This window comes from Alnus glutinosa, chromosome 10, assembly GCF_958979055.1.
Source record: "Alnus glutinosa chromosome 10, dhAlnGlut1.1, whole genome shotgun sequence".
Taxonomy (NCBI): domain Eukaryota; kingdom Viridiplantae; phylum Streptophyta; class Magnoliopsida; order Fagales; family Betulaceae; genus Alnus; species Alnus glutinosa.
The window spans coordinates 2,259,902-2,287,647 of NC_084895.1; the positions used below are offsets into that span (position 1 = coordinate 2,259,902).

Below are 27,746 nucleotides of genomic sequence, written 5' to 3' on the forward strand. Positions count from 1 at the left end.
GTTGACATGTCGACGCTAATGAGGTCAACACCAAAACTCTGACGCTGATGATCATCAGCGTCGACATTCATGTTGACACATCAGTGTAGACTTTGACGTCGACGTTGATGATGACCCATCAACAGAGACATTTGTCGCCACTAATAATATTTTTTTGTTGCACTAAAAGGTTTAGAACTGAAACCAATTGTCGACGTTAATGCCTAAAGAATGTTTAAAAGAATAATGTTATTACCGTCAATGCTAATAATTGACTATTGATGTCAACCGAAGTCTACATGAATGCCTAAAAAAATTTAAAAAAGTGTTAGCAGCGTCAACTTTGGGAGTCAACGCTGTTATCAGCTGTCGACACTAATGACCTAATTTAAAAATAAAAAATAAAATGGTGTTGGGTTTTATACAATGTCATCCATGAAAGGCCGAAGAACATATTCAGGTAAGATTTTCCTCTCAAGCCACAACTGCAAAACCTGGTACAGAAGATGGGGGTTCAATAAACTTAGAGTAGAATCTACCAGAAATCAACCATTTTTTTAAAACCAAACCTATAATCAGCAATCAACAATTTACTTTATAATATAAAGTTCCTATCAAAGAAAACTTCACAATTAAAGAATAATCAATCTAACAAAATTAACATCTAACTTGATAACAAAACAAACACGCACGATGATCAGAAGAAAATGAAAAACTAATACAACTGCAGCAAAAACTACATGAGTATGGATTAAAACCAAAATACAAAATCACTTAACGATAACTACGGGAGTAGAAAGAGACATTTCATCTTCCTTTCGGATCAAGAGTGGAAACTGGAAAGGATCCTCTCTTGTAACCCTCTTTTCTCAATCAATTAGGGAAAAAAAAAAAAAAGAAACTACAGGAGTAGAAAGAGACATGCACCACAAATAGATAAGGTCAACTGAAATTCCTCATGTCTCCCGTAAGTAAGTACCCACTAATTGAAAGGTTATTAATAGGAAACTTCTAGATTACCCTTGATCAGTCTATAAAATCAATTTAAGAATAGCACCCACTTTTTTTCTTCTTCTTTTGCCACTGTGAGAGAAGGAACTGATTGAGGAACATGAGTGAGAAAAATGGTCAAATTCTCCTAAAGGTTCATTATTCTCAACTTTTGTTCAAAAATTCAGTGAGAATGATCTATCATTACTGTAAACACTTGGCAAAACCTTGTGTTATAACTCAATATTTGTTAAATCACCACATATCCCAAAAGCTTGAGCTGATGGGAATAAGTAAATTTAATAACTTAATCAATATTTTAACACTCCCACTCACGTGTGGGCTCAGACTTCCTTTTGATAGATGAGGCCTAATATATAGAATATTTAATTAAAACAAATGGGTAAATGACAGAGTTAAAGTTCGAACTCACGACCTTTGGCTTTGATACCATGTTAAATCACCATTTATCCGAAAAGCTTAAGCAGATAGAAAAAGGTAAATTTAATCACTTAATCAATACTTTAACAATATTAAACAAGGAGGCCAAACTGAATCAACAAAGGATTACACAGACTTTGCTCTTGAACGTCACGTATAATTTTGGTCATAGGCAGCTGATAATATCTCAAGAAACTGATTTATGATATTGGAAGTTTTAACAAGCATTTGATTTACCTGACAGTAAAGAGGACTTGTGTCTTTCCCACAAAATGTTTTTGCAATAAACTTTCTGCCTTCTCTAAGTACATGGGAAACTTTTGTCAAACCCTGCAAGAAATATGGCCCATTTGGTATCAAATGCAAATTTCAAAAAGATTTAAGTACATCTGTACATGGTTGAAATCAACTGCATCCCGAAAATAGTAAGCAACCAATAATACAACCAAGAATATCAGTCAAAAGAGAAGAATTGTGTGCAAAATATCAAGGATTCAAGGATTCAAGGATATTAAAGATTCAAATTTCAGTTGCACAAATATGTAACTACATTTTACTTACAGTGTTAATCTCTCTAAAAAAAGGCATCAAGAAATTTAAAATAGAAGTTTCTTTTTTTATTGCTTTCTTTGAACATTTTCAGTTTATAGTTGCCAAGAAGAACTCTCTTACAAATTGTCCACATAAACTTAAGCTACAGATTGTTCCCTATGATGCAAATATCCAGAAATTTTAAATTTGGAGAAATTTTAAAGAGCTTATTGTGAATGTTCTAAAGTTCTCTAAATTAGCCATTTGAATTGACCGTACTTTGAGAAACCAATTACAGTGGATCCAAAAGATGACAAAAAAAAGGTCTCTTCCACCACCATCTACATTCACTGAGAAGACTACATTAATAATTTCATATAGTTTAAGAATAGTGGTCGAATGGATAAGTGTTGAGTGCCCGATCAAAAAGAAAAAGAATGGACTAGTGTTGAGAAATGAAAATGTCAAAATGCTCAAGGCGCATAAATCGTAGCAAGGGAAACATCAAACTTAAAAAATTAAATATTTCATGACAAGATTTGGCAAATAATCATAGGTAAGATTGAGCATCTTTTGCTACCTCATCCATCAAATTTAAGTCTCATTAAATCAAAGCAGTCTCTCGACCAAGTGTACATTGTTAAAAAAGAGAAAAAAAAAAAAAAAAAGGAAAGACAAAATGTTAAGTAACTAATTTGGGGATTACGGAAAGCTTACTTCCACCATACGTCCCACAGGTTCCACCTCCCCCACAATTCAGCAGAGGTCTATCCTGATAACCACTACGTACATGATCAACATCAACAAGATCAATTATATATATATACACACACACACACTAAGAAATGTAGAATAAAGAAAAGGAAATGAAATTTGTAGGGAAGAAGAAGCGAAGACGAAGGTAAACTAAAGGAATTACGATAAAACAAAAGAAAACAAATACAATATAATTCAAAAACTCCTAATTAATAATGAAGTTTTGATGTAAGACTCAAAAACTTACACTAACAAAAGCAAAAGCAAGGGAAGGCGGTTCCTCTGCCTCTTTCACCTCCACCAACAGCTCTGATTTTTGCTCTAGAGAAGTGAGACGCCTGGAGGTGGTTCTGATGTTAAAAGAGGTTGAGAAATTAGAAGATAATGCATAACAAGAAAGTTATGAATCCATAATGAACATGGATAAAGTACCCAAGAGCCAATTCTCTAGTAAAAATTCCGCATTCACCTAAGGTATTTATCAATATTTATTAAATTGATAAATAAATTCACCCAAGCAAGGTATTTATCACTTCCCTAGTAAAAATGCAGTAAAACAAACGCATTAAGGAATTACGTCAACCGTAACAATTCTCATTAGGTTAAAAGAAAAGAAAATGCAAACTTTGAGTTAAGAACTATTGGGAATAATTCCATTCAAACCAGCATTCGGGTCAATACCGGCCCAAGAAAGAGAAACAGCAAAACTCCTGAGAACGTCTTATCCCAGGAGATAGATACTAAGCAACCAAGATAACAGGAGTCCCGGGATAGTCCTATTCCGGGAGATAGACATCAAGCAGTTATTCCTGAGAATACGAGACAGGAGATATAATCAAATTGGATCTCGGGAATGCAGACATCCCGGGACCAAGATTCAACTTAGCCACCTGAGGCCCGAAACATGAACTTAGGTATCAACCGCATCCTAGGAAATCCGAATTAGTCCCAGAAAATCCGGATTAGAATCCCACGAACTAAGATAGACATTACGATTTAGATCTCTTGAGATCGTGCCTAGTCTCTTAAAATCCGGGATTGAAGCCAATCCCGAATTTGTTGCCAAGGATCTCACTTAGAGGTTGATAAGGAAACCCTAGCAGTAAGGGTGCACATCATTCCGCCTATAAATAGGCCACAACCTCAAGTATAAACTCAGACTGAATTTTTTGGATTAAGGAGACGATTATTCTCATAAACTAACTTAGGCATCAAAGTGAAACCCCGGAAAGGTCTCTGAGGTTTACTTGTTTTGCAAGATCCTTAGGAAAGTCTGAAGAACTTAGAAGTACAAGCCGTGTTGACATTATACCGAAATCTGTACTAACAAGAACCAACCCTACTCCTTAAGCAAAATTGTACACAGCAACCAAAATTCTGTTTGGTAATCGAGGAAATAAAAACATAACTATTAGCTGAACCCAAACTCAATCAAACTCTTTCACTTAGCTGAACCAAAATCCATATATATATATTTTTTTTTGGATGAATAAAAAAATCCATCATCTTTGCAAAATCTAAAACAAACCAAAGAGTTCATTTTGATATCTGTTCAATTCCTCGGAACCCAAATAGAGCACAACAAAATCAGCTCGAAAGAAAATAAGAAAAACAAAATCGAATAACCAACAGTTTTCATTCTTCACCCAATCCAAAACAACATTGAATAAAAACAATTAAAAAAAAAAATCGATTTCTTTCCCTTTGTCCACTTTCCCACCTACCAAACAGATAAATTAAGTGAAATGAAACTGAGGCGTAAATAAGAAAAAAGAGAAAGGGGCAAAATAGGAATACGTACTCATCCTCAAACATGAGGCGTCGCTGGACAGCGCCCATGCCGGCGTCAGGCGCGTCCCCCATGGTGACGTTCAAAGTTGACATGGAATTTGGGCGGGGGAGCGTGTAGGATAGCCTCCTCTCTCTCTCTCTCTCTCTCTCTCTCTCTCTCTACAATTTTTGTTTCTAAAATTTCACCCTCTCTCTCTCTACAATTTTTGTTTCTAAAATTTCACCCTCCGCGCCAATGGATCCCGCCTTATTGTTTGGACCAAAGCGACATAGTTTTAATATCAGCGTCGACCCATACGAGTCGACGCTAATACCTGTTTTTCTTTTTTTTCTTTTTTTTTTAGCCTTTTAAAAAACTTAAATTATGCCTATTTTTTAAAATAAAATAAAATATATAGAGACAATTAATTATTTTCATGTGATTAGTAATTTTTTCTATTTTTTTTTAATATATACACTATTTTCTAATTTTTTAGAAAGTTTGATCAATCTTTCAATCTTATCACGATTGATTTGACTAATATACTAAGAAAATACAAAATCTTTAGAGTTTAATCAATTAAATTAATGCACTATAATCGAACTCTTCAATAATGTCAAGTTTGATTGATCGGACTAACGATCAATCCTTCATTATTATCACGATGGGTTGGAATAATGCATAAAGATAATACATAATTCGAAGAGTTCAATCATTCAGACTAATGCAGTAGAATCAATACGATAGATCTTCTCATAATTGATCGGACTAATGCATAGTAATAGATAATGCAAAATCCATAGAGTTTGATTGATCATGAGATTGTATCACGATTGATTGTACTAATGCACTAATATCGATCGGACTAATGATTAATCCTCCAATATTATCATGATCAATAAACTAATGGATAAGGACAATACAAAATTCAAAAATTTCAGCCAATTAGACTAATGCAATAGGATTGATCATATTGATCTTATCATGATTGATCAAACTAATGCACAATGACAAATAATACAAAATATATAGAGTTCGGTCGATTATTAGATCGTATCACGATCAATCAAACTAATGCACTAGGATCGATATGATTCATCTTATCACGATTGATCGAGCTACTACACAATAATAGATAATACAAAATCAATAGATCTATCATTATATCGTATCATAATCAATTGTAGTATTGAATTATGATCGATTGGACTAATGATCAATCATCTGATATTATCACGATTGATTGAACTAATACATAATGATAATATAGAATGTAAATAGTTCAGATAGATAATACAAAATTCATAAAGTTCGATAGATAATTTGATATAGCATCATGATTGATTGGAGTAATGCATTAGGATCGACCGGGTGTTTGATCGAACCTTTAATTGTGTCAAGTTCGATTGATCATTCATTGTATCACGATTGATCAGATTAATGTGTGAGGAACAATTAATTAATATTTTCATGATTGATCAAATTAATGCATAAGGATATCCATAGAGTTTGATCGATAATTTAATGGTAATATGATCAATCAGACTAATGCATTGGGATCGATCGGGTGTTAAAACCTTCAACTCCGTTAAGTTCAATAATTTTATATAGGAAAAAACATATATACTCCCTTTAAACTACCACATCATTATCAATGTCCTTTCAAAATTACCAATTATATCAATTTATCCCCTAAACTATCAAAATAATATCAATGTCTCCATAACGGGGAAAATATCATTTATAAAATTAAAAAAAAATTATTAAAATTATAACAAAAAACTAAAAAAATAACAAAATTAAATTAAATTAAAATAACTAATGTCATGCTTTGGCCCTTTAAAATGTCAATTTGTTGTAACTTAGCCCCTTTCGTTAGTCTTGATCGTTATGTTGGATGGAAAATCAAATTTGACCAAAATATTTTTATTTTTTCTACTAATTTATAAATAAGAACAATAATTTTAGTTTTTTAATGGTATTTTTAAAATATTTTGATCAAATTTGATTTTTCATCTAACATAACGATCAAGATTGACAAAATGAGCTAAATAACAACATACAGAAGGACCAAATTATGACACTAATCATTTAATTATACTTCATTGAAAATGACAGTTACTTTAGAAGTCTAAAATATCAAACCCTTTAAAAAAAAAAAGACAACAGTAGTTTTCCTCCTTATTACATGCATCACAATATTCATACCAACTTAAAAATAACCAAAAATTTCAAACGCTCATTGTTGCCCACCCACTCCAAAGAGAAATGGATGCTCCTTCACTCTCCACCCCACACTTCCCCACCACCATCCTGCCCGGAAAACACCACCCCACAACCACTTCCATCTCTTTCTCTCTCAAACCACCAATGCCACCACCACCAAATTCTTCCCACCACCACCCCCGCCGCCCCAACAAAACCCTCAAGCCCGACCAACCCTCCACCAGTAAAACCCCCAAAACCCCCTCTAACCCTCTCAGAAACCTCGTCAACCCCACCCACTCTCTCACCAACAAGCTCAGGCTCACCAGCAAACTCTCTCCCCCTCCACCTCCTCCACCCCCGCCACCCCCACCGGTGATAGAAACCCACAATGAGCTCAAAGAAAATGAGAGCCAGAATTCGGATTCTTGGGGAGTTGAATCCCGGCAAGAAGGTAAGATTTTTGTTGGGAATTTACCCAATTGGATAAAGAAGAACGAGGTGGCCGAGTTTTTCCGGCAATTCGGGCCGATAAAGAGCGTGATTGTGATAAAGGGTCACGGCGAAACGGAGAGAAATGCAGGTTTCGGGTTCGTGATATATGGGGGTGCTGATGCTATGGCGGCCAAGTCGGCCACGAAGGCCGTGGAGTTTGATGGGATGGAGTTCCATGGGAGGGTGCTGACTGTGAGATTGGATGATGGGAGGAGATTGAAGGAGAAATCAGAGGAGAGGGCGCGGTACTTGGAGGGTTTCGACGGGATGGAGTATCGGTCCAAGTGGCACGAGGAGAGGGAGAGCTCACGGAGGAGCTTCCGGGAGGTTCTGGATTCCGAGCCGGAGAATTGGCAGGCGGTCGTCCAGTCTTTTGAGAGAGTTAAGAAGGTATAGCTTATAAACACCCTTCTTCATATGTGTTTTGGCTAAATATGTATAGCTTATAAAGACCCTTTCTTCATATGTTTTGCACTAAGGATGTTATGTTTGAGGTTCTTTTAGAAATGTGTGGAAAAAAAAGTGTTGAGGTACTTGTAGACTTGTAGTTACATTGATGGTACTGTAATTATGTACAGATTGGGACTTATAAAAAAAAAAAAAAAATTATGTACAGATTGGGATTAAGTATTGATTCATAGCAAGGCACTTGTAGTGCTCTCTGACCGCTACTGGGATGAGGTTGGGATAAATCGTTGAACATTAGTAAGGGTTGGTGTGAGACTTTTTTAGTTTGGCCGTGATCGGGTTGGGGATTGCCCGTTTCACTCTCATAATACTGATTTTGTTGACTGTCTGGTTGCAATCAGGTAGTCAGTTTTTACTAGCATTTTGTGTGGCTTACTCTGTATGCAATTTCTTGGATATATTTTAGATGTTTTATCATTACTTCCCTGAATCCAGAATACTGAGTGAAATCACTTCATGTCTATTGAGGGAGTGACGCATTCTTCGGGCTAAACCTTATCTTCATTTTAGTGACAAAGGTTACCTTTAGCGCTTTTTTTATTTTTTATTTTTTTGTTTTTTTGTTTGTAGCATTTATTTACTTTAAAATTCTAGATTTGAGAGCATGACAGTGGAAGGCTATAGTAATATCAAGGAAAAACATACAAATATTTAGCTGATTCACATGTAAAAAATAAAAAGAATCCCATTGTTTTACTGAAAGAGAATATATTTGATAGTTTTTTTTTTTTTTTTTTGGGGGGGGGGGGGGGGGGGGTGGGGGGCAAGCCTTCTAGTAGCTTGTTTTTAACCTATATTTGGGTAACAAGTTTGGAAGTTGATTGATTGATCAAATAAAGATTTCACCGCCTGTTTACACAATTCAACCGCTCAAGTTCTCAGATTTATGTAAGATAGTTCTTTATGCTTTAATCTATATAGCAATAAGCTTTTATTTTACATATTTATTCAAGGATTGTACTGTATAATCGAAGAATCAGGTTTTATGTTTCTCGAGTTTCAAAATGTCTTTTTATTATAAGTAATTAAAATATAATTAAAAGTGAAAGGCACAACTCGGGTATACAAGAAGTATACAATAGAAACTCCTAGCTAGAAGGAGAAATAAGAACAAGGAAATCATGAAAGCTAAGGACAAAAGGAGTTAAAAATGCACCTGTCCAAATATAAACACTATTAAAAAGTAAGGATTGTAGCTCCGCTAATGTCCTTTTGCGGTCCTCGAAACTTCTGTCATTGCGTTTTCCTCCAAAGACACCATAAGAGGCAATAATGCACCATCTTCCACACTGTAGCACTCTGAGTGCTACTACTAGTTCAACAACAAGCATACATATTTACTCTTGGCATAACCCAAGAAAGCCCAAAACAACTGAAGAACGTACTCCATAATGCACAAGCAACCTCACAGTGGAAAAGAAGATGGTTTATGGATTCCGCATTCTTCTTGCGCGTACAACATGTATCAACCACAAAGACATGCCGCTTCCTAAGATTGTTCATGATAAGGATCTTTTCTAGTGTCGTCAACCAAGCCAAAAAAGCCGCTTTCAAAGAAACCTTGGTCCATCAAATACTTTTATAACGGAAATATACCATTATTACAAACAAGGACACTGTAGAAGAAGCTAACAAAGAACAACTATTTTTTGGAGGGGGTCCACCATAGCTTGTCTTCACATTTTCGTCTTACTCTAATGGAGTACAAGAAATTGAAAAACGAGGTAAAGGCATCTACCTCTCAATCATGAACCGTTATAGCAAAAAGCTTATGTTTCACTGCTTGGAACCACCATAAAGTTCCAAGTGAGCCGTTACAGAAGTATCCTTAGAGCAATTAATGCCATTTAAATATGGAAAAGCTTTCTTTAGGGCCTTGTCTCCACTCCGCAGATCATGCTAGAAACTAACCTTGACGTCATCTGGTGTGACTTGAAAACATCTCCCAACTCTTGATATTCTTTTATAATCCCACCCCATATGACTCAAGAGGCTTATTAAAACACCACTCACCCCAAGAACTATCAAATTTAGAGTATCTCACAACTATCCACCACGTGGAATATTTAATTGAAATTGGAGGTAAATGGAGAAGTCATGGTTCGAACTCAGGACCCTTGCTTTGATATCATATTAAACTACTATTTTTTTTCCAAAAGCTTAAGCTGATAAGAAGATGTAAATTTAATCATTTAATCAATACTTTAACATATTTTACTTAAATTATAGTATGAACAAGATGCTCGCTTTTTGTGACGCTCCCCAGATTTAGAAATCTGCTTGGGAAAGAAAAAAGATTATGCTTGGGCACACGTGCCTTCCATAAACCAAATTCTCATTTACAGATCTCCCACTGTTTGAGGACAATGACACACACATATATAGGCTCTTGAATTTTGCTAATAAGTTACTAACACCCAAGAATCTACCATGTACACCATCTTCCAAACCCATGCACCTTCCTAGGTGTCACAGGATGTATAGCTTTAGCGTTTTGATTTCCAAAGAGATTTTCCTTCTCTGGCCATGCAATGGCTGCACCATCATTCTGCATAGTCAAATTCATATTATTATTAAAACAACAGGAAAAAAGTGTTAGAGAATAATAAATATAAAAGGAAAAATAAAAAGGAATGTCAAAGAAAAAATGCTTTTGCTTGAGTGCCTCACAGTATTTTAGGACACTATCATGGTTTTTTTGGTGTCATTTAGTTTTCCTCTATAAATTAAATGGTCAGGTGTTTTTGTTCTTTAGTTGGGTTCCTTTGTGGTTTGTTTTTGGGTGTTTTTTCGGCTTCTGGGGTTTAAGTTTCGTGGGTTTTGTTGGGTTTATGCGGGTTAGCTTTGGTTGTTCCTGTGTATACTACTTGTGTATTTAGGAGTGCCTTGCGCTTTCATTAATAAAGTTTACTTATAAAAAAAATAAAATTAAATGGTCCGGTGTTATACCTAAGTAATTTTTTTTTTGATAAGTAATATCAATTCATTAATAAAGCACAAAGGGGCGCAACTCTAATACATAAGAAGTATACAAGAGTACTCATAATAGGAACGAACAGAAAATAAATTTAAAAAATCTACATAAGGAAAAACACTCGAACTATAAAGAGCTGCTATCCAAATATATAACGTGTTAAGCAAACACTTTTGTAGCTCCAACATTGATGTCTCTACATCTTCAAAATGTTGCGCATTCCGCTACTGCCAAATACACCACATTAAACACAACGGAACTAACTGCCAAACTTCCTTAGCTGGACCATACCCAAACTACGCGCCCCAACTAGTCAACAATTCCAGCACCCTTCGTGGCATAACCCGCCTTACCCCAAATAAAGTAAGAATGTAACTCCATAGATTGTGAGCAACTTTGCAATGAAGTAGCAGATGTTCAATGGACTCTCCACTCTTTTTACACATACAACACCAGTCAATCACCATGACACTCCTCTTTTGTAGATTGTTATGCGTCAAAATTTTACCTAAAGCTGCTGTCCATATAAAGAAAGCCACCTTTGCCGAAGTCTACACTATTGGTCATCAAATTTTGGTTTTCCTATAAAACTCTAATCATATTTTCGAATTGAAATAGTGAAAATTAGAATTAGTAGACCATTTAAGCTCATAACTTGCCAATCCTAAAAATATAAATATGGTTGAAATCTTTGATAAGTTAGATATGTCCTTAAGTTAAAATGTAGAATTGGAACTACCTAATATAGCTAAAACTATTTCATGTTATCATCATATTCTAGCATGAAAATGTTCCCAAAATGAAACTCACATAAATGTATGCAAATAGTCGTGTTGGAGCAAATGGCATCTAATCTCCCATAAAGCCATAAAGAAGAGGTGGACAAGTCATGAGTTCAATCTCAGATAGGTGCATGAAATTTACCTATATTGTTTTTGATAGGTAAGCAAAGAAGTTTATAAAAACCGTAAAGGCGGCCCTAAGCATACATGAAGTATACAAAAAGGACACACAAACAGGGAAAGAAAAAAAAAAAAAAAAAAAAAAAAAAAAGAGAGATGAAAGGAAAAACTCCCGTAAAACCCAAAAACAGGAGGAAACCCAAACACTCTAACATAACTAACCCACAAAACCTAGAGACCATTACATCACAACAAGGCCCTCTTGCCTTGCCCCTATATTTAAGTTTACCTTCCATGATCAATTTCACTTTCATTATTTTGTAATTTTTTTGTTGTAACCTTCTGTATACTTCCAGTTTACTAAGAGGCGCCTCACGCTTTTTTGAGATTGGCTTATTATTTATAAAAAAAAAAAAGCATAGTCTTATGTTCACTATATCTAAGGAGACTTCTGAATCTAGACTCAAAGAGCTATTACTTGCATTTAAATGCGATAAAAAATGTGCTTATTTATATCTAATATAAACAAGCTTATAGAAAAGAAATCAATAAACAAGTGTTGAATTATTAGTGTTTTGTTTTAGAAGAGTATAGCCCAACAAAGCTCAAAAGCTCATAAAATAGATAACATTTTCTCATCTTTTTCAAACCAATTATTAAAATGTATTGCTGATTAATGATTTTTTTTTTTCCCAAATATACTAATTACCTTTTTGAGATTGTGGTCCCATGCAAAATGCAAACAAACAACTATTATGTGGAACTTATCCATGGAATGATTACTTATAAAACGAAATCTATGGATTGATTGCTTTAGTGTCATAAAAAGTGTGTTTATTTGATATCTAATATTAAACAAGTTTATTCAAAACAAAATCAAGAAAAAGTTTTTGAATTAGTGTAACGACTCGGGGAAAACATTAGCCACACCTGTGCTGTCACTCCAAAATAACTAATAAATTTGGAGTTTCCTTAGAATCACTTGTAAAGCTCAGTCTCACCTACTAATGAATCAATGTAGGACTTGGTACCCATGAGTATGTGTATAAACCATCCACTTTATGGGGCTACTCATCTTCCTAATGTAGGACTAGGGTATTACAGTTTTTCCCTTTTAAATCCCGACGCTAGGGCCATGTTATGTAGTGCTATAGTACTACATGACGTTACTAGGTTGCTCTAATATCACTTGCAGTGACTCAGAGAAAGCGCTAGCCACATTTGTGCTATTACTCCAAAAAGACTAGTCAATTTGGAGTTTTCTTAGAATCCTTATAAAGCCAATTTTATCTAGTAAGGAACCAATGTGAGACTTAACACCCATGAATGTCTTTATTAACCACACTTTATATGGGCTATTTATTTTTGTCAAAGTGGGACTGAGGTATTACAATTAGTATGCTTTGTTTTAAAAGACTAATAAGGGCCCCCTTGGGTGCAAATAATTCCTTGGCGCTAGCCCGTTGGCAAAGCTGGAGTATTACCAGATCTTTGTGGAGGGGTTGCTTTGCACGGGTCTGAAGTTTACCCAACAAGGGTTGGTGCACGAAGTGACCTTGCCTTGTAGGGGTTCTTCGTCATTAAAAAAAAAAAAAAATTATACTAATGATTATGTTAGTTTGTTTTCTCATGCATGACAAACACAAACACCTTCAATGTGGCACTTATTCATGGAATGGTTACTTAAAAAATCCATGGAATGATTGCTCTTAGTTTCAGTAAAAACGATAATAGCTTTAAATGAGTCGTTGGCTAGTTGAAGATGCCAGTTTGGTAGTCATTATAATTTAGAAGCCTGGAGAGTGACTCCCCATTGCATAATGTAGTGTATCTTGAGAAAACACAATTCCTGAAATTTTGAAAATGGTGAGAGAACGGTGGTAGAGTTGAAAGATATATTGTTCAAAACACTTTATGGGTGGATGGCTACTATCAACAGTTCTCATTAGACTCAGAGGCCCTAGTTGTGAACCACCTGCTGTTCGCTGATGATACTTTGATTTTTTGTGGTGCCCAAGAAGAACAAATTCGACATCTGAGATGTATCTTCTTAGGTTTCGAGGCAGTTTCTGGTTTGAGAATTAATTTAGGAAAATCAGAAATTGTCCCAATTGTTGGAGTAGAGGATGTCGAAAGGTTGGCTAATCTTATTGGATGTACGGTTGCCTCTTTGCCTATGACTTACTTGGGTTTGCCGTTGGGTGCTTCTTACAAGTCCAACTCTATTTGGAATGGTGTTATTGAAAAAATGGAAAGGAGGTTGGCGGGTTGGAAGCGGATGTACTTGTCGAAGGGTGCCCGGTTGACTCTTATCAACAGTGGGTTGGGAGTTCACAATCTCTTCCAGTTCAATCGAGCGCTCTTGGGTAAATGGTTATGGAGATATGGTAGGGAGAGAGATGCTTTATGGCGTTTGGTGATTGATGCCAAATTTCAGAGTCTAAAGGGTGGGTGGTGCTCGAAAGAGGTTTCGGGTTCCTTTGGAGTGGGTGTATGGAAACATATAAGGAGGGGGTGGGAGAAATTTTGCAATTTTGTTCGTTTTGAAGTGGGGAGTGGATCTAATATTAGTTTTTGGCAAGACTGGTGGTGTGGGGATAGTTCCTTGAAGCAATGCTTTCCAGCTCTTTTTTGTATTGTAAGGAACAAGGACGCGTTGGTGGCGGATAACTTGTTGGTCCATAATGGTGTAATTCAGTGGAATGTTCTTTTCACAAGACAAATCCAGGATTGGGAGATGGATACGGTCATTTCTTTCTTCAACCGGTTATATTCTACTTCGATTCGTCATGGAGAGGGTGACAGATTAGTGTGGAATCCCTCTAAAAAAGGTTTGTTTGAGGTGAGATCCTTCTATGAAGAGCTCTTTAGGGTAGATGGCCCATCTCTTCCATTTTTTCCTTGGAAGAATATTTGGCGTGTTAAGGCTCCAACTAGGGTGGCTTTCTTCGTTTGGTCAGCAGCTTTGGGCAAAATATTGACGCATGATAACTTGCGTAAGAGGAATGTAATAGTAATGGAGCGGTGTTGTCTATGCAAGAAGAGTGGGGAGTCTATTGATCACTTGTTGCTTCACTGCGAGGTCACCCGGGCTCTTTGGAGCGACATTCTTATTTTATTTGGGGTTGAGTGGGTTATGCCACGAACGGTGTTGGAGTTATTGATTAGTTGGGGGGCGGCAATTGGGAGTCGTCATGCGAAAGAGGTTTGGCGGTTAGCTCCTCTATGCTTGCTGTGGTGTATTTGGAGGGAGCGGTATGCTCGTCTGTTTGAAGATGTAGAGACACCTATGGTGGAGCTACGGAAGCGGTTGCTCAATACTTTATATTCTTGGATAGCGCCACATCATAGTTTGAGTGTCTTTACTTTTGTTGATTTTTTAAATTTATTTTCTGTTCGACCCTTTTAGGGGCTCCCTTGTATACTTCCCTTGTATAAGGGTTGCGCCCCTTAGCGCTTTTCAATAAATTGCTATTACTTATAAAAAAAAAAAACAGTTCTCATTATTCTAATTTCCTAGAATTTATGTGTTTGTGTTCTTCTTCTTATGTGGGTTGTATACTCTGTGTACTTGGATGCACCCTTTTGCACTTTTAATAAGATCAATTTACCTTATTTTTTTATTTTTTTAAAAAATAGTCATTTGCATAAATGTGTTTGTTTTGTCTTTTATTTTTCCTATTCATATCAGCCTTCTAGAAGAGAGTATGGCTTGATGGTGACTTACTATGCAAGGCGTGGGGATATGTATCGTGCACGTGAAACGTTTGAGAGCATGCGAGCAAGAGGAATAGAGCCAACTGCACATGTCTACACGAGGTACCAATTGTGATTCAATATTCTACGTTCGACTTTGAATGTTCTTGATAAAACATGTGAATTTGGCCAACTTTGAGTTTCTTTATTTTTTGAGCCAATGGCCACTTTCTAGGATGCAATGGATGTGTACTATCTAGGTAGTGCAGATTATGTCCACTCAGAGATCCCACTAAAAGACTTGCATCCTAGTACAACCAACTGCTTTTATCCACAAAACACGACAGAACTTCTTGAATTCAGGACTTATATATATATATATATATATATATATATATATATATATATATATATATATATATATGCGTGTGTGTGGATTACTAGTATGACATAATACAGTAATTGAGATTATTTTTTTAGTAGATCTATAGAATGTATATAATTTTTAATTTGTTTTCCTTAGTTCTAGGGTCATGCATTTTTTATCTCCTTCTTTCAACATTAAAGGCTGTTTATTTCATGCAGCCTTATTCATGCTTATGCAGTTGGTAGAGACATGGAAGAAGCATTATCTTGTGTCAGGAAAATGAAGGATGAGGGCATTGAAATGAGTGTGGTGACTTACAGTATTATTGTCGGAGGATTTGCAAAAATGGGCAATGCTGAGTAAGTAAACCACATGCTTCTCTTTAGTGCCTTCTTCAACAACCAGCCCCCGACACCCCCCCCCCCCCCCCCCAAAAAAAAAAAAAAAGAAAAAGAAAAAGAAAAATCCAGTAGTACTAATTCTTAGGTAGTACCTTTTGGTTGGTACTACTGAGATTTCCAACTTTCATTATTTGCAGTAGTCAGTATTTTTTCTCTTCTTGGTTCTTCCTCTTGATACAATATGTTTGAGGAATGCAGTAGCGCCTCTTTAGAAATTAAGCTATTTTCACAGCTGAAAAAAAAAGGAGGAAATGTATGTCAAAGTGATGTGAGTGTAGGCATGCAATGACGTTATTGTTGAGTAGCAGAATTGTGTCACCTTTATTTGCTCCTAAGCAAAAGATAGAGAATTTATTTATAACATTAAAAGTGGTCGTTGAAGGGGCCAAATAGCCTTTCCAGGGTATTCTTCTCTAACCAACACTTCTGAAAAACTTTGGGAATTTTTGAATTTTTCATGGCCAGACCCATTTAATGGTTTGGAGGGAATTGGGTTTGGAGCATTGGTTTTTATTAGATTGTTTGGAACTATATCCTTTAATTTGATAGTGGTCTTTAGTCTTTTGGTGACTGTAAATACTTTGTTTTCTCCACTATTTTGGTCATTTTCATTCAGGATTTCTCTAGCTCTCTTGGATCCTTCTGCAGTTAATGGTGATTTTTTTTATTTTGGTGTGGTGTGTGAATTCTGCATTCTGCAGCCAAATATATTAGTGCCTTGCACAAATTAGTTCCTAGTAGTTTTTTCTTTTTCTGTTTTTGTTCATTTTGTTTTTGTTTTCTGTTGCACTTTCAATTCCAGTAACAATTATTTTTAGTTTCTGTCAGCTTCCTGTACAACTCTGAGTAGTGGCCCTTTATTGTTATTTGAGGCTATAGAGCACTGCATGCATTACGATTTCATGTTGCTTAAATGTAATATGTTACATAAAGCAAGGATTGAAGCGAAGCGAAGCACTTATATAGTTGAAGCACTTTGCAAACATTTACAATTGATGAGGAAGAAATAAATGTGCCATTGCATTGTTTACACATTACTAGTTGCACTCACCTTGATTGAAGCAGAATGTTTCTGGTGCCATACTGTGCCTTGTTTCTTACCTGAAACTAGGTGGAACTGTAACACGCTAGGGTTTTAATCCATTTTGTTTCAAGTACATGAATTGGTTGTATCAATAAGAGTGAAGAGGCGATTTTGTATCTCTATGATCTAACATTAGTTGATGTTGTTTTTGGAAGAGCTGCAGATCAATGGTTTGAGGAGGCCAAAGAGAGACATACAAATCTGAATGCAATCATTTATGGGAATATTATATATGCTCAATGGTGAGTGTTCTAATAAATAAATTTTAGGTTCATTGTATTTTTCTTGGTTTGAAGTCTATGTTTAACAAATCATGTTCTGCAAATTTACAGATGCGAAAGTTATTAACGCTATATTGAAATTCTGTTTCCACTTTTAAGTTTGTCATTTTCTACTTGGCATTATTTTTTCTTTTCTTTTTGGATGAGCGTTTCATTACATGTTTGCACAGCATTCCTTTTTCTTTTTTTCTTTTTTTTTTTTTTTTTTTTTTTTTTTTTTTTTTTTTAAATTTTTTAAATTTTATTTTTTTTCCGATTCGTTACATATACACCCAGTAGGTTGAATCCACGACCTCACCCTACCCTCCACCCTGTTCTTTTAGGAGGAGGAGGTGCTGTTTGAGCTAGAACCCATTGGCAATTTGCACAACATTCACTTTTGCAGTTTTTCTTCAATATGATGTACGTACATAATGTTTCCAATTCCATGATGTTTCTTATCTTTTGCTTTAAAATTTTCAGCCAAACTGGCCATATGGATCGAGCTGAGGCATTGGTGAGGGAGATGGAAGAATCGGGCATTGACGCACCTATTGATATATATCATACCATGATGGATGGTTATACAATAAGTGGCAATGAAATTAAATGTCTGGTTGTATTTGACCGACTCAAGGTATAGGTGATAATTGTTTTCCTTGCCTGGGGTGAAGTGCCCATTCATGCATGCATACATATTTTTATCTGTCTGCATGAGTCTGTTCCATTGTCAAATCTTGTAACTGGATTTCCTTTTTTTTTTTTTTTTGGTTATTTTTTATTTGTCTAAAAGAATTATGCCTTCAAAATAAAATGAAGGCAAAACTGAAGCAGTTAATATTATTTCGATCTTCTATGGAAACGAAACCTAGGTTCCTCAATGGGAAAATGAAAAACCTCTTCTTGGATACTGAAATAAGTAAAACCCTATCTTGAAGAAACTAACAAGTCAAACACAACTTTCTCGATATAATAATAAGAACAGTATCCATTACGATGCTGTGATAACCTCTTTTTCAAGGGGATAAAGCCTAAAACCCTAGCAACACAAAAATATAGCTTTAATTAAATCTTATTCTACCCATGAACATCATTTTAACTAAAACTAATATATGGATTTTGGAAAAGAAACTCAGTAAAAAAATCCATTGCATGAAATAAACCTAAGCACATTGGATCAAGATCGATAAACTTAAAGGCACCAAGCATATAGAGCTCCAGGTCTAGAAAGTTAGAAACTACACAGAATCTGTGTTTAATTTAACCTATAAATGAAAAGTGAGGACTGAGACGGCTTCAAAGATTCTTGCAAGGCTAGTGACTTAGAACAGTGCTCTGAAACCAAACTACCCTTGGACAGCATTGGTAGTCTAGACAATGCTGCCTACGGGTCATTACATGGAGGGATAAAGCTTAGGAGAACTTTTCCCTGCTTTAGTTATAAAAGTTGGAAGAGTGAATCAAGAGGTCATAAACCAAAGTTTGGAGTGAAAATGATGATTTGATGCCATCAAATGTCACTGGAAATTGAAAACTTTATTGTTGGGGAAATCTGGAGAACAACTATTTTGGTGCAATGAAGAGGAAAAGATATCCATGTAAGGGTGAGGGTGACACTACTGAGAAAAAGGTGATGGAGAGTTGCCTAAGATGGTATCTAATCTCATTTGCTACCTTAGATTTCATCTCTCAGAATCAATGTCGGCCCAGTAGAGTTGTCACACCCCGATTCCATATTAGAAAGAAGAGTTGCCCGCATAGAGTAGGTGGTTTATAGAAAGAAACTTATGGACGTTAAGTCCCACATTGGTTACTTATTAGGTGAAACTGGACTTTATAAGTGATTCTAAGAAAGTTTCAAATTTGACTAGTCCTTTTGGAGTAACAATGTAGATTTGGATAAAACTTTTCTTTGGGTCGTTACAAATAGTATCAGAACCATCTAATAACGCGCCATATGGTATTGTCAAAATTGCATGACGTGGCCCTGACGAGGACGTCAGGGGTTTAAGGGGAAAGTTTGTCATGCCCCGGTTCCATATTGGGAAGAAGAGTTGCCCACATAGAGTGGGTAGTTTATAAAAATAAACTTATGGGTGTTAAGTGCCACATTGGTTACTTATCAAAAGTGCCACATTGGTTACTTACTAGATGAAACTGAGCTTTATAAGTGATTTAGAAAAACTCCAAATTTAACTAGTTTTTTTGGGGAAACAGGGCAGATGTGACTAGTGCTTTTCTCTGGGTCGTTACAAGAATGCTTTTTCTGTTAGTGTTCCTTATGATCTCTACGCAAGTTGAAGGAGTAAAAAGGGTTAGAGGGAGCCTAAAATAACATGGCTAGGGATAGTTAAGAAGGAACGATGAATTGAGAGGCATTGGAGACTACAACCTTCAGTAGGATAGCATGTGGAGGAAAGACATATGTAACTGACCCCAACTAGTTGATGAAGGATTCATATCAGCCTACTTCAATAACTATTCTCAAGGCTTTGTTAAGTTTTGTTTTTGATTTTGTGTTTTGTTTTTTTTTTTTTTCCTTTTTCCTCTCCCAAATAAATGGATATCAATCATGTATCATACGTGATTGGATCTGTGACTTGACACTTCATCCCTTATTTATGGGGGGGCTTTAGTGTAGTGTCAGCGTGAAGACTTAATAATTGTGTTGTAAAAGTGAGATTCTATGTTGAAATCTTAAGAAATTAAGGGCTGGTTCATGAATTTATTAAAAATGAAAAAAGATGTGTGAAGCATGACACCTAGATTCTTGTAGCTAGTGCATCGTAGCAAGGGTTGGGCTTGCAATCCCAAGGGCCACTAGGCCCACTACTGAAAGTTTCTCTTAAACAATGATCTTCATTGATTCGAGATGGTTCGATTGATGTATATAGGGTACTTGCAATCCCAAGGGCCACTACTGCAGCCTATATTCGGAAAAGATTGAACTTGGTAAAATTCCTTAATCTTAGAAGTTGTTGAAACTAAAGTATATCAAAACCAGCAGATTACTAAAATCAAGAAACTCAAATAGTAAAAACCCAAGTAGCCTACATTATGAGGATTCTCTGTTGAAATTTTTTCCCTGTGTTGCATTGAAACCTTCAAGACATCTTCTTTTTCAAGCCAGTAAAGTATTACAAATTTTACTGTCTGCCATAAAGAATTCTCTCCATGTAGTTTATAACTTATCTAGTGTCTTCTCTTTTACGCTAACACACAAACTGTGATGTAGGAATGTGGCTTTACACCTTCAGTTATCAGTTACGGATGTCTCATCAATCTTTACACTAAGGTATAACTTTATCTTTTCCTTTCACATTGAACTGTCATGAGGTTTATGTTGTTGTCTTCTTTTTTTAAATGTCGCTATCCTTGTTGTTTGGTGAGAAACACAAATTCTGGCTTCTAAGAGATTAAATGTCATGGAAATCTTGGAATATGAGATTGCTGTTTGTTAACTTGAAGTATTAATTGACTGTCTGTGGTTTTCATCTGTTTTCTTCTCTGGTGCTGCCCCCCCCCACCTTTTTTTAATCTCCTTGTTTTTTTCTTTTTCCCTGGTTGAGGAACAACTTATCTAGAGCATAACCTTATGGTTGACATGAGGACTTGGAGGTGGATGACTGGAAAGGTAACATAGGATAGAGCTGTAAATGATGTCACCTTTGGGATGTCATATCATTTAATTGTGTTGGCACGGGGGCAGCACAACTGGTGGCAGGACTGGAAAATTTTGCTCGACTTCTTTTGGTCATGTTCTAGAAGAACCAAATTGGTGGCAAGACTGGGGAATTTTGCTTGACTTCTTTCGGTCATGTGCTAGAAGAACCAAATTTCTGAATAATATGGTGGAACTTTGATGCCAAAATAATCCTTACCTTAATCAACGGACCTTAACTCTGTTGAATCCAGCTGACTATTTTTCAGCCATAAATAGTGTTAATATACTGGAAAATCTCAATATCAATTGCAGCTCATTGATAATGATAAGCTCTTTCAAGGGCGGCCTTTTTTACGTGATCGGCGGCTCTTGGAAAGATCCTTACCTTGGACAATCTCAGGAAGCACCACATTATCGTGATAAACAGATGTTGCATGTGTAAAAAGACCGAGTCTGTGGACCATCTTTTCCACAGTGATTTGGCTTCTACTTTGTGGAATACTATTTTCAGTAGCTTTGGGATGTCTTGGGTTATGCCTCGACGGGTTTTTCATTTGCTTGCGGTTGTCTTCGGGTAGGCCGAGGAGTGCTACGGTGTGGAAAATGGCACCTACTTGCCTCTTTTTGTGCTTTTGGAAAGAAATAAATAATCGGAGCTTTGAGGATTTGGAGAAGACCTCAGAAGAGATTTTATCCTCCTTTCACTACACTTTGTATATTTGGACTACGGCTTACGTGTCCCCTTTATTATTTGGCTTTAATTATTTTCTAGCTCGTTTCTCTAGTTAGGTGTTTCCTTTTGTATACTCCCAGTGTACTAAGGGGCGTCTTATGCTTTTAATGAGATTGAATTACTTATCAAAAAAATGTTATCCTTGGGAAAGGAATCCGAGCTTTGCTTAGCATGCTGTGCCTTTGTGCTTAATGTGGAACATCTAGAATGGTGTGTTAAAGAGTGATAGAGTTTCACACTTAAGCTCAAGACTCTTTCTTAGTTTGTAATTGCTTGTTTACTGGTTCATCCTTTATTTGTTTCTTCTTTGTCCTTTTGGGACCTTTTATATAATTTGATCTTAGGGTGCGAGTATCTCTCTTTAGGGATGAGGCTTTTTGTAGAAATCCAAGTGTTTGGGCTTTGGCTCTTCTTTCCACTGTTTAATAGATCTTTTCTTTATCTTTCAAAATAAATAAACAAAATTTAAGAATCCTTTCCCCCCCTCCTCCCCCCCCCCCCCCCCCCCCCCCAAAAAAAAAAAAAAAGGAAACAGAAGAAAGAAAGGCAATATAGATAATTCAATATATCATAATGTGCTGGGATTGAATCATTCCTGATATCTTGACTTTAATATGGATAAAACCATTCAGCATGCGTTTCTTGATGTTATTTTGTTCAAATGTTCTTTTTACATCTTTACCTTCTATGCAACATTTTTCTATTTTGGATATTATTCTACCTGAAGTATATCTAGAAATATTTGACCGATATAGAAAGGGTGCAGAAGATTTGGGCAGAAGTCCTTTTTAGTACTTTTACCCTGCTAGCTGTGCTCATCAATCAAATCTAAAGTGGAACTCCTTCCTCTACTGCTGTGCTGTCCATGTTATAAACATTGTAAGCTGAATATGCTATTATATGTACCTTGAAGGGTGATTGAGTTGTTAAGTTGTTAGTGAGGGCAGTTGGGTAGCTGTTCAGTTTTAGCTGTTTGGAGGATGTCCCCTTTGTGCTTAATGTGGAGTATTTGGAGAGAGCGGAATGTAAGGTGTTTTGAAGATCATGAGAGGCCGATGGAAGAGCTCAAGAACATTTTGGTTAATTAGCTTTATATGGACAGGGGTGTATAATATTTCCCACTTTGCAACTTTTCTGATTTTGTGGATTTTTGTGCTTCTTTTAATACTTAAAGGGGGTTACCTTTTGTATACACCCTGTGCACTAGGGGGTTGTGCCTCTCTGCACTTATTAATGATATGCATTATTTATCAAGTAAAAAAAAAAATGTACCTAGAAAGGAAGGGAGAAAGCATTACACACAGGAAAATACAAGGAAGTTTTCATAATGAAGCAAAGCAAGCCAACTATACATGTTTCTTGATTGCTGTGTCCTACATGTCACCAGCAGACTCCTAAATAAATGGACCTAAAAATGTACCTAAATAATGATATGCATTATTTTTTAACCTTTTGTATATACCCTGTGCACGAGGGTTGTGCCTCTTTGTACTTATTAATGATATGCATTATTTATCAAATAAAAAAAAATGTACCTAGAAAGGAAGGGAGAAAGCATTACACAGGAAAATACCAGAAGTTTTCATAATGAAGCAAAGCAAGCCAACTATACATGTTTCTTGATTGCTGTGTCCTACATGTCACCAGCAGACTCCTATTTGAGTTGAGTTGACCTGTATTTCTGTGATTCCATGGAGGCAAGACTGTTGATATTCCTCATATGTGGTTGCTTCACACGCACACAACGCACGGAGATCTATATATAAATGTGTATATTTTTAATAGCTTATGGGTATTGTCTGGTGCAACGGTGAAGTCTTGGATTGTCAAATGCAAGTGCAGAGGTTTGATTTTGGAGAGCTCACTTCGTGCAAAAATGCTGAAGGGTTAAACTGTATACAAGCCATCCTCCTAGGACCCCACTTTGGTGGAATCAACACTCGGTTGTAACCCCTACATTGAAATAGGTTAAATTTTTTGTAAAATCGCTGATAATTCTTGGTTCTAGTTTCAAAATGTTATGAAAATTATTGCACTTATAATTATTAAATGTTCTCATTATCAAATTGGTATATTTGGTCTTCTTTACATTTGATGCTCAAACATTATTTTGAAAAATGTCATGTCTCACTGTTTCAGATTGGGAAAGTTTCTAAAGCCCTGGAGGTTAGCAAAATGATGGAATCAGCTGGCATAAAACATAATATGAAGACCTACTCCATGTTGATTAATGGATTTTTAAAGCTGAAAGATTGGGCTAATGCATTTGCAATTTTTGAAGATCTGGTTAAGGATGGTCTGAAACTTGATGTAGTGCTCTACAATAACATCATTAGAGCATTCTGTGGGATGGGTAACATGGATCGCGCCATCCGTACTGTCAAGGAGATGCAGAAGGAGAGGCATAGGCCTACCACACGTACATTTATGCCCATCATTCATGGTTTCGCAAGAGCAGGAGAAATGAGAAAAGCCCTGGAGGTGTTTGATATGATGAGGATGAGTGGATGCATTCCGACCGTGCATACTTTCAATGCGCTGATACTTGGCCTTGTTGAGAAGCGTCAGGTAAATTATGCTTGATAATAAAAAGAAAAAAGGCAAAATAAAGGTCAAGTAACTAGTTGGTTGATATCTTAATTTATTTGGAATCTAGGATTGTTAAAGGAGCTTATGATGCCTGCCTCCACAACCAAGTTTAAGTGGCTTGGCACCTAGATAGGTACTCATAACCATGTACTTTTTTCCCTCTGGCTGGAATTTGATGACCTGTTAACTAGAAGTTTATTCTAAAATCTGGCCACAAGGTTGAGGTGTTTATTCACCAAAAATAAAATAAAAATGTTAGGGTGATTTGTTGTTTCCTTCTTCCTTTCTTGTAAGATAATTATAAGTTTATTTGTCTGTTTCTTTTTTGTTTTCGTAATTTCATTTTACTCCTGCTGCTTTATATAATAGAAAGTTTCAAATGAGCTCTCTCCCTCTCTCTCTGTTGTAGTACTTCACTTGCATGATATGGTATTTTGGTTTCATTGTCTCCTTTCTTAATCTTATTTTTGGTTTGCTTCATTATGCACCCATTCTCTTCAAAGGCGCAATTCTATTTACCATGTGTTTCTTGCAGATGGAGAAGGCTGTTGAAATATTAGATGAGATGACACTAGCAGGCGTAAGTCCAAATGAGCATACATACACAACCATCATGCATGGTTATGCATCGTTGGGAGATACTGGAAAAGCATTTGAGTATTTTACCAAATTGAGGAATGAAGGGTTAGAGCTTGACGTTTATACATATGAGGCATTGCTGAAGGCATGTTGCAAGTCAGGCAGAATGCAGAGTGCTTTAGCAGTAACAAAAGAAATGAGTGCTCAAAAGATTCCAAAAAACACCTTTGTGTACAACATATTAATTGATGGGTATGAATTATCTATAATCTTGGAAGTGCAACAAATTAATTGATGGGCTTAATTTTTCTAATTTAATCTTCAGGATATATGTTCAACTTATTTGATCATTTTATTTTATTATAATATTAATTAAAGGGGTCACTGAGTCACTTTACTCTTTCTTATAAACTTAAACTTTTGGGATAAGTAAATGATTTAATATGGTATATGAGCAGAAGTCTTGATTTTGAACCTTAGCTTTACAATTTAACCTCTATTTCAGTTAAATATTTTATGTGTTAGGTTTTACTTGTTGATTGAGAGTTTGAGTCCACATGTGTTGGAGTATTAATTAAATGATTAAACTTATCATTTTCAAAACGTTTAAGCTTTTGGAATAAGTGGTGTTTTAACTATTTTAACATTCCTTTTTAATTTGTTGTTTTGTGTGTTTGCTTTTGGTGTTTGTGTTAATTCTGTTGGTTCCCCATATATATATATATAAATAATTCTGTTGGTTCCCCATGTAGATGGGCTCGAAGGGGTGATGTTTGGGAGGCTTCCGATCTGATGCAACAAATGAAACGGGAAGGGGTTCAACCTGATATCCATACTTACACATCGTTCGTAAATGCTTGTTGCAAGGCTGGAGACATGCAGGTATGCTCATCATTCATTACTGTCTATTTCCCATTACATTATCGGTAAAGAGCATTTACTAGGGGCAGTTGGAAACCCATAAGACAGAAAACGTTTTTATTTTAATTTGTTATTCTGTAATTCATTTATTGTTTTTGGACACCTAATGGTAGTAATCTCATTTTGGATTTTGTCGGGTTTTTGGAGACGAAAAAATCTTCTTCCACAAAGCATTACGAATAATGCAGTTTCCTTCTTAATCATTGCATTAGAGATAAGTGCTCTTTGTTGCTTGTAATCTTTAGGATTTCGCTGCAAACCAAATCTTTATTTGTCAGGCCACATTGTATCTCTTGCTATGTCATACAAATGATGGTTTTATTCCATAGGATGGAATCTTGCCTGTTTTGTGTTAGACGATCAACGAGCTATACTTAAATGACAATTCCTAAATGGAGGGTGAAGTTGTGGATTCAAAGGCCCATTAGGTACATGTGTATCTTACCAATGGAAAGAAGAAATGTCAGAAAATGTTGGAACATAAAAGAAATAATTTAAGTTGTGTTGTCTGAGAATCCTTTCAGCAAAAGATCTCATTTTGATAACACCAATCGGTTGTTTTTCTCGTTCTGTTGCTGACATTGTTTCAGCTGGAAAATTCATAGTTTTAGATGGTGCAGGAACTCTAAAATTGAATGATTTTATTTCAATTTTAATGCCTCGGTTGCAGTTCCATCTTATAATTGGAATATTTCCTATTTTCCAGAGAGCTATGCAAACAATTAAGGACATGGAAGCTTTAGGGGTGAAGCCAAATGTTAAAACCTACACCACACTAATACATGGTTGGGCACGTGCTTCTCTTCCAGAGAAGGCTTTGAGATGCTTTGAGCAGATGAAGTCGGCTGGATTGAAGCCGGACAAAGCTGTTTATCATTGCCTGATGACATCTCTGCTGTCGAGGGCTACTGTTGCTGAAGCTTACATTTATTCTGGAGTTTTATCTATTTGTAGAGAGATGGTAGAATGCGGGTTGACTTTTGATATGGGGACTGCGGTTCACTGGTCGAAGTGCTTACGCAAGATTGAGAGGACAGGTGGTGAGCTTACAGAAGCCTTGCAGAAGACCTTTCCTCCTGATTGGAACTCACGGCATACTTCAGATCTTAATTCCAACATAGACACTGATGAAGAACCTGGCAGTAGTGATGACGACGAAGAGTATTTCAATGGTAGAACTGACGGTGGCAAGGATCATTACGATCGATATCAATTATGATTTGAGCCGCAGATCATGGATTTAGACCATGTATTTGAAGTTCTAGACAATGCATCTCATGCCTAGTGCACCCCTAAGATGATACAATCAATTGATTAGTCTTCCCTCCATATGAAGCTGCGAGGTCTGATATAGTTAGATCTGCTGTGAAAGCATTTTGACTGATCAAGGATGCCTTAACCCTATTTCCATATTTGTTTGTACATAACAATTGATTTTTGGTCTCTAATTGATTCTAATACAAGCAACTGAGGACTCTTTTTTCTCCCGTTTCTGCAAAGAGAGTGAAATGAGTACCCTTAGAATTTATCAAGCAATTCAAAGTTTCCTCGAAGATTTTGTGTGTGACTAACTATCATCTCAGAAAATTTGCTTGTGTTGGGACATTTTATCATCAAGCTGTTACGCAAGCAGGCTCATGTTGTGAGATAATTTGAGCAGATATTCTTAGACCTTTCCTTATATTTTGTTTCCATGTTTTGACAGGAATGGGGTGGGATTACAGGAAGGTAACATTGCAACCACCTGCAAGAATCTGTTTTTCATTGCTTTCTTTTCAAGGAATTTTATCCCCATCAGCACAAAACGACAATTCGTGTTTCCGTGTTAGGTTTGAATCATGTCGAGACATGGGACTACGTGGGTCAACTTGAACCCGACTCATTTAATTAAATGAGTTGGTCTTCTCAACCTTGACACGACTCATTTAAATAGGTGGGTA

The 27,746-nt window shown here is 36.1% G+C and overlaps 2 protein-coding genes across 4 annotated transcripts; one reads left to right on the forward strand and one right to left on the reverse strand.

The window, feature by feature from the left end:
• Positions 1 to 218: 218 nt before the first annotated feature.
• LOC133878790 (uncharacterized) lies at positions 219 to 4,718 on the reverse strand. 3 transcript variants are annotated; one of them, XR_009901986.1, is made up of 5 exons: positions 4,499 to 4,718; positions 2,945 to 3,047; positions 2,659 to 2,713; positions 1,648 to 1,740; positions 219 to 473 (listed from the first exon to the last, which is right to left on the reverse strand). XR_009901986.1 is itself a non-coding variant. In XM_062317323.1 (4 exons), the coding sequence occupies exons 1-4, from the start codon at positions 4,579 to 4,581 to the stop codon at positions 399 to 401; spliced, it is 354 nt and encodes a 117-aa protein (XP_062173307.1). In that variant the 5' UTR covers positions 4,582 to 4,718; the 3' UTR covers positions 219 to 398. The 3 variants fall into 3 exon arrangements, 1 of the variants encoding a protein (XP_062173307.1); XR_009901987.1 differs by having other exon boundaries at positions 2,659 to 2,723; XM_062317323.1 differs by lacking the exon at positions 2,659 to 2,713.
• A 1,962-nt stretch (positions 4,719 to 6,680) lies between these two features.
• LOC133880499 (pentatricopeptide repeat-containing protein At5g04810, chloroplastic) lies at positions 6,681 to 27,305 on the forward strand. Its single transcript, XM_062319451.1, has 10 exons — positions 6,681 to 7,558; positions 15,204 to 15,331; positions 15,794 to 15,934; positions 17,216 to 17,302; positions 17,804 to 17,957; positions 20,556 to 20,615; positions 23,857 to 24,285; positions 24,842 to 25,137; positions 25,638 to 25,767; positions 26,513 to 27,305. Exons 1-10 carry the CDS (start codon positions 6,737 to 6,739, stop codon positions 27,023 to 27,025), a joined length of 2,760 nt encoding a protein of 919 aa, XP_062175435.1. The 5' UTR covers positions 6,681 to 6,736; the 3' UTR covers positions 27,026 to 27,305.
• The last annotated feature ends 441 nt before the right edge of the window (positions 27,306 to 27,746 follow it).